At 31.2% G+C, this 13,610-nt stretch overlaps 1 protein-coding gene across 1 annotated transcript in view; it reads right to left on the reverse strand.

The window, feature by feature from the left end:
• Positions 1-13,610, reverse strand: part of LRRIQ1 (leucine-rich repeats and IQ motif containing 1) — a 210,788-nt gene that overhangs the window by 71,139 nt on the left and 126,039 nt on the right. The window contains 3 exon segments of the mRNA XM_011988666.1: positions 6,476-6,577; positions 13,133-13,215; positions 13,464-13,559. Coding sequence (XP_011844056.1) covers positions 6,476-6,577; positions 13,133-13,215; positions 13,464-13,559 — 281 coding nt within the window.

Below are 13,610 nucleotides of genomic sequence, written 5' to 3' on the forward strand. Positions count from 1 at the left end.
ATTTGGTAAAGAAAACTGCATGTTAAAAAACAGTATATAAGCATATTGTAACTCCATCTATTTTAAAACTGTTTAATGCCAGGGTCATTTGTATTTTTCATTTATTCATCAAAAAACATTTATTAAGCATCCATTATACATTAGGCACCGTGCTAAGGGCTAGGGGTATAAAAGAAATACATGGAGCTCAAAACTTAGTAGGAAAACAGTAATTCAAAATGTAATGTTTGTTGGAGACTGACATACTGATAAATTACATTTTATTGATCTTTGTATCCATGATAATTTTGACTAATTATTGAATCTTGCTCAGTGGAATAAAATTATGAGCATCTCTTCTTACGGAGATGCCTTCAGGTATTTTGTTGCCAGCATATGCCCTGTGGCATTTATGCTGCCATCTCTTAATACTTAGTCATTGGCACCACTAGCAAGTACTATATACAGCTAGGGAAATACAAGACCTACTTTAAAGCAATCTACACAAAATAAACTGTTCTCTAAGCTGGCATTAAAAAGGAGAAGTCAGGAGGAGAAAATGTTTATAATTCTAAAGTAAAAAGCATCACAAAAGAAATGCTCTGGAGTAAAAATTATAGAAGTTATAGGTTTCGTAATACATTCAATATTTAAACATTTAATACAAAAATATTTGAATATATGTTTATAAAACCATGAGTTATCTGCAAATCTTCTATTTTATAAAAGAACAAATAGGAAGCATGTTAGTGATGACAGCAGCAGACCGGGAATTAAGAAAACCTGACTTGAAATCAAGTATAATTGTCCTAGGCAATGGAGGAGCTAAGACTAAACCTGCATTCCTGAGGAGGTTGTTGGGCAAGACTAAATTTTTTTCCTGGCTTGCCTGATTTCCTTCCCTGACCAAAGCCAGAAGTCTGAACTTGGCATTGACTTTAGAAGTAGCAAATTTAGAAGTTTCAGTAGATGAGGGCAGGAAAGTGACTTAATTTATGTATAAATAAAAATAGGAATAATGAAGCAAAAATATAGGCTGTGTAGGGAGGTTCTCATATATTGGAAAATTAAAACATGATTCAAAATGTGGGAGATTTCTCAAATAACTGAAAACAGAACTACCATTCGACACAGCGATCCTATTACTGGGTATATACCCTAAGGAAAACAAATCATTCTACCAAAAAGACATGCACTTGTATGTACATCGCAGCACTAGTCACAATAGCAAAGACATGAAATCAACCTGGGTGCCCATCAACAGTGGATTGGATAAAGAAAATGTGGAATACATACATCACAGAATACTATGAAGCCATAAAAATGTATCAAATTGGCTGGGCGCCATGGCTCACACCTGTAATCCTAGTACTTTGGGAAGCCAAGGCAGGCGGATTGCCTGAGCTCAGGAGTTTGAGACCAACCTGGGCAACACGGTGAAACCCCGTCTCTACTGAAATATGAAATAAATAAGGCGGGCATGGTGGCGTGCGCCTGTAATGCCAGCTACTCGGGAGGATGAGGCAGGAGAATTGCTTGAACCTGGGAGACAGAGGTTGCAGTGAGCTGAGATAGCGTCACTACACTAGAGCCTGCGTGACAGAGCAAGACTCCATCTCAATAAATAAATAAACAAATTAATTAATTAAAAAGTATGAAATCATGTACTTTCCAGCAACATGGAGGCCATTATCTTAAGCCAATTAACGCAGGAACAGAAAACCAAATACCGCATATTCTCACTTGTAAGTGGGAGCTAAACATTGGGTACACATGTATGCCAAGATAGAAACAATAGACCGCGGGAGCTGCTAGAGTGGGGAGAGAGGGAGGAAAGCAAGGGCTGAAAAACTACCTGTTTGTTACTATGCTCTTTACTTGGGTGATGGGATCATTTGTAACCCAAACCTCAGTGTCACACACAATATACCAGCTTAACAAAACTGCCCATGTTACCCCTGAATCTAAAATAAAAGTTGGAATTATTTTTAAAATGGTCACTCTTTACTAAGAATCTAATAGATTTGATATTTAATATTAGGTTATCATAATAATATCAATAATAACATTATCCAAGGTAGCAGCTACTTACAGGTCACAAATGAAATCTTCATTACCATGATGACACTAAATTATATCCTAAATTATATTAATGCAATTATGAGAAAGGAATAAAAAACAAAATTGATTATGGTTTTCTCAAAGTTTTATCTTATTTTAATAATTAGTCTTTTTTTCTAAGTATTTTAATTCTAAGTGGTATAAATTTCAGGGTTACCTGGTAATCTTTTTTCTCTAACATTTGTGTTTTGTTTTGATTTTGCTAGCTTTATTTGTCAAATAAATTATTACCATTTCCCTTCAGTCACTTGTTTTCTGTGTAGAAACCTTGGTGAAGTCACCTATTAATCTCTCGATACTACAGTTTTATCATCTGTAAAATGTTGACAGTTATAATACCTTTCTCAAAGTTTCTGAAAGTATTCAATCAGAGAACGTAAGTAAAACTCTCAGCACAGTACTTAATGATAAATGGAATAAAGACAACTAATTGTAAACAAGAACAGCAAGGAATGACATACTTTTAAAATGACTATTGCTAATGATTATATTTTGAGCACTTAATATGTACTTAGATGGTGTGTTCCAAGCTTCTCACAAATAAAATCTTCTCACAATACTCCTCATGCCTAAGTATTGTTCGCCTCTAATTTCATAGATGAAAAATAATGAGAAACAGAGAAGTTAAATAACCTCCCCAAGGTCACACAGCTAATAAACGATAAAGTCAAGGTTCAAACTGTGTTGGACTAACTCCAGAATCTACACTAATGTCCATTAAGTTATGCTTGCTCTTATGCAAGTGATGAATATAAATGATGCCAGAGCTCCAAACTAAACAATTAAAACAGAAAAAAAAAAGAAAGAAAGAAAGAAAGAAACTTGGCTGGAGATCTTCAAGGCAATAACCAACAAATGGTTTTGAGTTCTAAGACAATACAGGATATTGAAGCCCAAGTAGGTATTACAGGTTGATAACAAAGATAAACAAAGACGGGCATCTGATTCAAAATAAATATAAATAAACAAATAAATAAAATAAGCCAATGTTAAATCTTCGAAGAGTTCAGGCTCTCAGACTTGTCTCAAAGGAACATGGCACATAAATGAGGTGACCCTGGGGAGAGGAGTGGTCAAAGGCTCCTCAGACTTGATTAGGTTAAATATCTAAATCTGGTAGCTGGACAAAAATGGTCAACATTTCATGAATATAGAAAAAATAGAAGGACATCCTGTAAAACGTGGACTGTTAAAATGATATAGTATTTTATCTTATATTTTAATATAATTTGATGTTTACTATCAACTATTCCTTGAATTTAAGCATACTTTTAATCATAGACCAACAGAGATATATCTACCATGCTTTCTTGCTACTAATGATTTTGCTGGGGATGTTCAGAAAAAGCCACAATAAAAATCAAATTTGTTAGAAAAATCATGGAAACCCCATATAGTGAATATTGCAGAGTGGAGATAGAAAGTAATTTAGTTTTTTTTTTTTAATTTATACAGTGTTACTAAAATAAATGTGGATTTTGGAAAGCAATAGTTAAGCAATTCTACAGTATGATCCAATTTCAACAAAACCGAGGAAATTATAAGACAGTGCTGGCATACCATTGTGCTGAGATACTGTTCCACATGGAATTATTAAATATGAACCTACAGCAAAATTTAATTTTGATCTTCCTCACTTTTCTGGGGGACATCAGATGCCCAATCACTAATTTTATTTGATTTTTTTTCTTAGGGAATAAAAGATCTTCCAATGTTCTAAAATCAGATTTGGTGATAATTATGTAACTGTAAATATAGAAGAGTTCATTGTTTTGTACTTTTAAAAGGGGTGCATTTTATCATAAGACAGTTGTATCTTAAAAGAATTGGGTTCAGGAGGCACCCTCTACTGGGCAGTAGGGGTTAGTTGGGATATTTCATTGGAAGCTGCACTCCGTGGCATCAGGAAATATCTGTGATTCTTTGAAGTGAGTAATTTCAGAGTAGCAGTTAAAGACAACATGGGGTTCAACTTGGCCAGCAATGAACAAATGATTTTGCCTCACTTTTCCTCACTCTTTTCCCCTTAAAAAAGGGACAAGAATAAACATGTTAACTGTTAACAAAAATCTTCCATATAAAACTGTTTTTGCCAAGCCTATTCCTAAACAAACAACAACAACAAAAAAACCTATAGTACATTAGAAAATCTGGTAAATACATAAAACTCATTCAGTGAAATTAATGATATGCCAAATGTACTTTACTTGGTTCCAAAATCAAACAAACTAAACAGAATTCACATGGGGGAAAGAAAATAAAATCATAGAACATCACATCATAAAGCTTACGTGGAAATGTTTTATATTCTATAGGCCACTTTGACTTTATCACTACTTTGAACTATTTCTAGCATATTTTATACCAGTACATAATTCAATAAACATATCATACATACATATTATACTATTCTAGATGGTAATGTAGCTTCACATTTGATAGAACAAGATAGAATGCAAGAGAACCTATTAGGATAGATTTCTCTTTATGAGTCTGAGATGTATGTTAAATTAAAGGACGAAAACACCCTGCTCATCTTTCTTCCTAGGCATTTCTTTTCTAATGCAACAACATTCCTATTTAACAAACAATATCTATAGAATTGTTACTGATTTTAGCAGAATTTCTACATTTTTTCAAAAAAGACTGAAATGGTAGAGTTAAGACTGTAACAATGAAATACACTCTGATTAAAATCCCAGCCTTATTTTAAATTGGGAACATATTTTAATTCTATCAAAATATTAATCCATAAATATTTGTTGAAATAATATTGTGTTTTGACATGGATAATGGGCACCAAAATTTTTAAATGTTTTACTATGGAAAATATTTAATATAAAAGAAGAATGGAAAGGAAACCCCTACATACTATCATCATCTATTGGTCCAACAATTTCAATAATTTCCCATACTTGCTTTATTTATCTTTCTATATATGGTTTTATTACTATCTAATTTTTTTTGCTGTTGTTTGAGAGGGAGTCTCACTCTGTCACCCAGGCTGGAGTGCAGTGGCTGGATCTTGGCTCACTGCAAGTTCCGCCTCCCAGATTCGTGCCATTCTCCTGCCTCAGTCTCCCGAGTAGCTGGGACTACAGGCACCCACCGCCAAGCCCGGCTAATTTTTTTGTATTTTTAGTAGAGATGGGGTTTCACCGCGTTAGCCAAGATGGTCTCGATCTCCTGACCTCGTGATCCACCCCCCTCGGCCTCCCAAAGTGCTGGGATTACAGGTGTGAGCCACCGCGCCTGGACTATTGCTATCTACTTTAAGGAAAATTCTAGACTCCATGACTTCTACCCCTACATACTTCAGTAGGCATTTCTAGGATGGTATAAATTTGGGGGTTACCAAACTTTTCTTTAGTTTGAGACATTACAAAACAGAAATGTAAATCAAATTGTTTCCATTTTCAATCGTGCTATTAAGATGCCTAAATTTTAAGATTTATTTAAATCTTATAGAAGACAAAATATTGAAAATGTTCATAGGTCCTTTTCATTAAAATATGATTCTCCTTTTCTGTTAAAATTGCTATCCAAATACAGGTTAAATTATGAAAAAATATACTAAAATGAAAATGTAAAATTAAATAAAAATTTATACTAAAAATTTAGTATAATTTTATACTATTTTTATACTATACTATAAATTTTTTATACTGTAGTATAAATTTTTACACTAAAATTTAGCATAAATTTTTAGTATAAAAACTAAAAAACATTAGTATTAAAAGGAAAGCAGATGGCAAACATTTTAAGTCATGTTTGCTGCACTGTTTTGCATCATGCTTGCTGCTTTATTACATTTAAATATTTCTGTTTAATAATTTAAGTTCATATTTGTTCTGAATATTGACACCAGAGATATAATCAGAATTATCACTGCCTAGATGTGCAAATCCTTCACCCAACAGTGAGTTGGGCAAACTTCAAATATTGTAAAATATTTTAAATTCCTGAGTATAATCTATAGGGCTTAATACAATTTATGTAAGTTGGCAGTAAACAGAATATCATTTCAACATGTGATCATTTCCACTGATACAAGTTAATATATCTGTCACTGTAAAATTTAAATAACATTAATGTCACTGATGATACAGCATTAAATGTTTATATATAAATTTAAAAAATTAAAATTTATGTAAATATTGATATAAATTTTCAGTTACTATATCAATATTTCAGCACACTAAATTAGCACTTCAGCTTTAAGAGCCATATTTTGAGTTATTCAAGTATATGTTATCCATAATTCCTTTTATATATACTTTATGATTCATTAAGAAATAAAAATTTATTGTAAGTACAATTCTTTTAATCTTTCTTTATCTTTATACCGCTCCATGTATCTGTTATTAAGCCATACCTTCAAAGTAACCATCTCTTCTGGACTGTACTTTCTTTGATGATTTTGGAACAGACACTTTATTTTCATTGTTTTTGAATAAGGATAGACGCACAGTGGAATCTAGACAAAATGAGCAGGAAAGGAGCAAAGTTCATCTTTGGTTGATTCCTTCTCTAAATGGCCACATATTTCTTATATGGTGGTATTAAAAAAATAATATCCACTCTACAAAGCTCTATGAAATTGATGATGATGTTTTATATTAAGCTTCATAACATGGAAAGGTAGTCAACTATGTACATATTATTGGTTATCTGATTAAAAAGATAGCCAATACTTAAATAACAGAAATACTCTACTTTTCCATCTAAAGTATGGGGAGCTGGGATATAAAAGATGGAAGCAAGACAACTAACGGAATAAGAAACAGGTAGGAAAGGTTATTTCATTAATTTAACACCTAAAATAGTGGTTTCTCTTTTGCCCTAATGTATTTTCAGATAACAAAGATGTATAAATTTTCCCCTTATATTCAAAGCCAAGAATATTCAAGATCTATTATATTACAAAAAACAGATTGTGAATGTAGACTATACATGATATATTAAATTAAGAAACAAGATTTTTAACATTGTAAATACCAAATTACATATTTTAATTAAATGCTAAAGTAGAAAAAATAAATAGTATTTGCATAGCTGTTCTCCAGCATGAGCAACCTGACAATTTCCATTAGTCTTCCAGTAATAATTCGTCTTTACTAAGTATGATTTACATTTTTCACAATGATTGTATTTCTCAACATTAGGGAAAATGTCGGACAATGTTTAGGTACATTTCATAAGTATTAATATATGTAATCTCAGGTGTTATAGTTATTAAATGTTTCTTATTAATTCAATATGAACTATCAGTAAGAATAATAAAAATCTGTGTTTATATATTTCATAAAATAAGTATTATATATCGTCTAAGTCATTGACAAAAAAAATGACACGTGAAAGAATCATTAATCAATGAGGAAAGACGTTACCACGGGCTTACAAACTGTTTGGTATCTTATAACCATCTCTCTACTCTCTTGCTCTTCTTGCCTTTTTATTTGATATATGTATTTTCTGACAACATCACAATTCAGCAGACCTGGGTTAGATCCCAGTTCCAACTTTTACCAGTTGTATGATTCTGGAAAAACTGTTCTCACTTTCTGTCTCTTCCTCTGTCCAACAGAAGTAATATTGTCTTTGAAGTAGTAGTAGTACTGTACAAATTAATGAGGTCATTTGTGTAAAACATCAAGTCCCATGCACACATTAGTGTAGGGTCTCAACAAATAACAGCTAATAGACATGATTACGACATAAACAATGAAATATTTCCAGTTTATATTCTTAGAAAAAAATTTATATTCTTCTTAAAATTTACTGCAATATATAAAAATACATAGAACCATAATTGGCTCCATTTCATTCAACACAGTGCACTGAACAGAAGCTATGGATATTTTATAAGTTCTTTGGCATTTTCTCAGCCAAATAATAAAACAACCATACTTTCCTCATACTGTTATCAAGGTCAAATAATTTAATATGTATAAAATATTTAGAAAGGTTATCTAGCTCAATTTACTCAAAATAATTTTATTCCCCAAGAGCAATAAAGAGTGCTACATTATCAATATCTTTTTGTTTTAAAACATTCTGATTGCATCAGCATAAATGGATTTAATCTTGAATTAATTCAAATTGCAAAGGGATAATTATAAGAAATAAGAAACATAGTACTTTTAGATAGAAAAAAAATCACGTGATTTTGATAGTCCCTGAAAATACCACTGGTAATAAGACAGTATTCTTATCTCAATAAAAAAAATGAATAAATAAATAAAAACACAACCCAGTTTTAAAAAAAAAAAGCCAATTGTAAACATTATAGCTTGTGACACGTTTTTATTCATTATAAAGTCAGTTTTGTACACTTAAGTCTACCCCCTGTGATAATCAACAGCAGATCTATGTTGCCTTTTAAACGTAATCTTTGTATCTCCCAGCAATGACTTGCCCAGTGTTGGGTAAATAGGTATTAAATTGATGTTCAAAAATGTTTCAAGAAACCCCTAGGTAAGTAACCATGTCCCTATTATGCATGTGTCTCTATACTTAACAGTTTATTATTTCATTTAAATAATGTAATTTTAGTTAAGCATTAGAGTATCCATATTATTGAATTTCTTGTACAATACCTTTTAATTTCTATAATTCTAATTTATCTCAGTTTTATTTTAGTATTTTTCTTCTTACATACATATCTGGTTATTATTACTCATTTTTTGCAGGTGCCAAATATAGCAGTGCTGTAAAATAAGCTTGAATAACTAGCAATATTTCATCATCTTATAAGGAGTACTATTTACTAATTTAAACTTGCCCAAATATAAGCATATATTTACATGACTAAAATGCACACACATATTGTAAAATGTATATTAGTGACTTTTATCTAGTTTTTTTTTGAGTCAATTGACATTCATTGAATATCTACCAGGTGCTAGGCATGGTGGTAGTAGGTCTGAGATGTCAAGGGTGTTTCAGCCCTCAAGGATCTTAATATTCAGATTAATTTTATTATTAATTTTTTGTTGTTGAGAGCATACCACAGTAACATCTGATCAAAATTCTTGTAAAATCTTTCTGGAAATTAATGTGGTAAACAAAATAAATCTTGAATAAACTTCATTTTGGTGGAATTTTGCCTGTACTATTCCCTGTTGGTCCCTCCCCCTTAACATTCTTTATTTACATTTATTATCATTCTGCAACCTGATTACTTTGCTATAGCCCATGAATTGCTTACTTGACATGAAAAACATTAGTCTTTTTTAATGCTAGCTTAATTCCTGGCAGAAAATCCATGTTACTTATTCGTCCTGTGTTCCTTAAACCTCTTACCAGCTACTCTCCACCAAAATCCCTATACTCAGACCCCATTCTCTCTGAGCACTCTGAGGAGTGCTCCACATCAAAACCAAACACCCACTCCTTTTCTGCATCCACCTCATCTCAGTCTTGCTACCAATTACACTCAGTACTGTGAGATTATTGATCCTGCATATTTTCAATAAACCAGTAACTCTCACCTTACACAGGATCTTCTTCACTGCATTTCTGAATTCTACACTTCCCTGGATATCTGCTAAATTTCAACACAGATCACCAAATTCTGAAACTGCTTCTGTGCGTGAAGCAACAGTAAAAACAAACAAACAAACAAAAAGCCCAGAAACACAAGACCAGTCATTATTGGTTCAAGTTTATGCCAATCAAGAGTTTAAAAGCAATTACTCACTAGGAAAAACAACCACCATAACCCAAACATAAACTGTATAAGTGATGACAGCTCCTCACAATTTTAGATTTTACCCTGTGGCTTCCAATCAATTCCTTCTCTTCCTTATCCAACCTCCTCCGGTTTTAATCAGATGGCCTCACTTATACCAATAGAAGTCATCAATACTAAGTCTCCCCTAGTAGCTGTCCATACCACATCTTTCCTCAGTTTCTTGCCTCTTCATTAATGATCCTCCTCGTAAGTATTCTTCCCTCTCTCTGCAACTGATTCCATTACATTCTACTTTCTTAAATTAATTGACCCTCTGCTTTTTGCTGTATTTTAATTTTCTTAAATTAAATAATCTTAAATAAATAAAATATTTTGACTCATATCCCTTAACTGATAAAAATATGTATAAAATACAAACAGAAAATATGAAGTGCTGGCTACTGAGTGCTCTAAGGTTTTCTGTGGCAGAAATTTGAACTAAAGCTACCATACTTCATGCAATTATGCTCCATTTCCTTGAGGATTACTAGGACATAATTTATTACATTAATTGTTCCTATTCTGACATAATTTATTACAATAATCATTCCTATTCTCTGACACCCCTCCTGCCATGCTCGCCACCCCAATAGATCTAGTTAGTGTCACAGCAGTTTTATAGACGATGTTGCCCTCTAGTGGCTTAAAAATTTCAAGTTGGCAAGTTGTCTATGTAGGATATATATCTCCAAGTATATTTAAAAATTACTAGTAAATCTTTAAGTGTTTAACCAAATTTAGACATTTAAAACATTGTTTTAGCTCATTAGTGAGTAAAAATTTTAAATTATGGTCATTATTTGAGACAGATGCAAGTAAGTTAATGGTATATCACAGATCGATTTAATTATAAAACTGGAAAAAGTATTAAACATTTTTTGTTCTATAAGAAGAAAACCTGAGGCACAGAATCTTAAATAATTTATTCACAGATACAAAATGAAATAAGTGCTACATCATCAACTGAACAGAAGATAGACAAAATGTGATAATTAGAAAAAATCTCTCAGATTTTCTTTTTCAAGCTTTTCACTATTAATCCTCCCTTTAATGTTTCTAATCTGTATATCTGTTGTGAACAAAGAATAGAATGAAAAAAAGTGAGGAGAATATAAAACTTATCAGTAAATTTTACATTTCAGCATTCATGTTTTAAACAAAATGTTTAGTTTCATTAATATATTGATTTAAAAAAGCAAAACAAAAGTGATACATAGAGATACGAAACCTTACACAGTAATAAGAGTGCAATTTGGATTATAATCATGTTATTAGAGTAATAATCTCCATAAATATTATACAATTGCCATTTAGGATTTTAACCTAACCCAAAATGTTAAGTTAAAGACGTGGTCATTAAGCTGGACGTCTGGTTATCCTCTTTCATTTGTTACCCTGCCATGCCCCCTTGTGACTGATAAAAAAAAGGTTTAATTTTTGCCTGATAATTATCTCTAGTCATGGCCATTAAAACAAGGATTTTTATGTACTAGCATATATTCCTTGCTGAATTCTTTGCTAAAACACTTGCTATGCTGCTTTATCAAAAATGTTCTCTCCCCCAACCCTCAATTAAAAGAGTTGGCAAGAAAGACCTGTATATTTTCCAAAGACAGAATCGTATGGCAAGTCTGACAAGCTAAGCTTTTCCTCTACTTTCACTACTGGAGGCTATTTATTGTAAAAGCTACAAATACTTTTAAAAGTGGGCCTAGCAAAATTCCTTGAATACAGTTATGTCATAATTATTTATTGAATATTGGCTGAATCAGTTCTTAAGCCACCTCTGATATTTGAACTTGCCCCAGGAGTTTCAGAAATTGTTATTATTCTCAAAATGTTGTTTAAAGAATGTTTCTGATACTGCTGAAGATGATCAAAGCAATAATAGAGTTTATCAAACTACCTGATTTACACTACTAGATTCAATATCGAGAGAACTGAGAGCCTCAGTATCGTTAAGAGTTTGTAGTTACTATTTCACTGGGTAACCACCACACAGCATTCAGTTCAGAGAAGCCTGATGAACTTAATAGGAGTTTACAAAATGAGAGTGTGGGAGGTACAAACAAATTAAAAAGCTCAGTGTTTGTATTTTCTTTAAAAATGCTTGAAATGTTAATGTTTTAAATCTGGAAAAATTACTACTCAATAAAAATAAGTTATCACAAAAAGGTAAAAAATTAAGATACGAATAATATAGCAATAAGATACACAAGTTGAACACTTCTGAATACAAAAATAAATCACCAGTAATTTATCAATGGCTAGTAAGTGAAGTGATGTGCGAATAAGTATCAGTTATTCCTTGAAAATCAAAAGCACTTTTGCAATATTTACTTGTTTTAAAATTTTATATTTATATCTGGGTCTTAGAATGTACTGAATTATAATTAAAATATAATTAATAGAAAAAGATAAAAATAGTTTTATGAAATACTTTTTCATATGATTCTGTAAGCTAGATCTATAGGAAAAGTGTACATTTATTGCACTGCTCATGAGTAACAAGTCTTTTATGGAAACTTCTTACTAACAATAAGAACTTAAAAAAAAACTGATGTACAAAAGAAATGCAAAACCAATACAAATAACCATGTTCTTATATTTAAATGAGTAAATATTTAGTTATAAATAAAAAGTTATATGCAATTATTTTAAATAGTTTTAATTAAACATATAAGATCCTGATATTTCTTCTCTGACTCCATGTATTCAGTAATTATACTAAAACAGAGGTATTCAAAGAAAAATAAATGATTTAAAGAGTATTCATAAGTGGGATAGAATAAAATATGCTTTAAAACATTTCCCAAGTCCTACAAAATCATAAAATATATAAACTTTGCTTTTCCAAGATTCCAAGTTGTGAATGAAGTCTTTATAGCTAAAATCCACGGAACTGATAAATTTGTATAATTTATTGAATAATCAAGCAATGTAAAAGCACACAAAAGAATAAGGAGTGAAGCAGATACTCTTTATAGAGTCAACGTTTCCCAAAATGAATCTGTTTTAAAACAACTTATAATTCTCAGTACACAATAGATAGAACAATCAATAGCAAAGTATATAAGAAAGAGGTGAAAAAAGTAAAAATAGTGTTTAAGAGTATAAGTCATTCAATGGTATAGCATAATTTTCTCTTAAGTTTATTTTTTCGGAGTAATTATCTTAGAGATAGTCATCTGTGAATTCATTACTTTCTTATTAAACATAATTTATAAAATATATTTTAAAGGAATTATCTTCTATTTTGCATACACAGTTATTATTCAAAGAGCACTAACTACTCACCTATTTTTTTCTTTAGTTTCTTTGATTTCATTTTCTGTGCCCTCTTCAACATTTGCTGAGCAGTAGAAATGTCCTTAAAGCCCCTATTAAAAGATTAAATATAGTAAAGTAAAATAAATATCCGGATCATATTTAGATATGCATATACATATAGACATGCAGTATAGCATACTAAAATAAATGTGAATTCCCATTTAAGAAACTAAATTAATCAGATGGATAGTTTCTTAAAAACTGATGTAAGTATTCTTAAAATCTTGAAAAGTATCTGTCTTGGACATTTAGCAGTCTCTCAATTTTTTAATTTATTAGCGTCAAATTGACTACATACCATTCTTCTGAAATTTTTTTTTCTTTTTCAGATTTTAGCAAACTCTTTCTACTGGTCTTTGATTCAGGTGTCCAGGAAGAAGTTCTATTTTCTGATCTGGCAATAGAAAAAAACCACTTTTAACTGAATCAACGTAAGTACATCAGC

This window comes from Mandrillus leucophaeus, unplaced genomic scaffold (assembly GCF_000951045.1).
Source record: "Mandrillus leucophaeus isolate KB7577 unplaced genomic scaffold, Mleu.le_1.0 Scaffold334, whole genome shotgun sequence".
In the NCBI taxonomy this organism is placed as follows: domain Eukaryota; kingdom Metazoa; phylum Chordata; class Mammalia; order Primates; family Cercopithecidae; genus Mandrillus; species Mandrillus leucophaeus.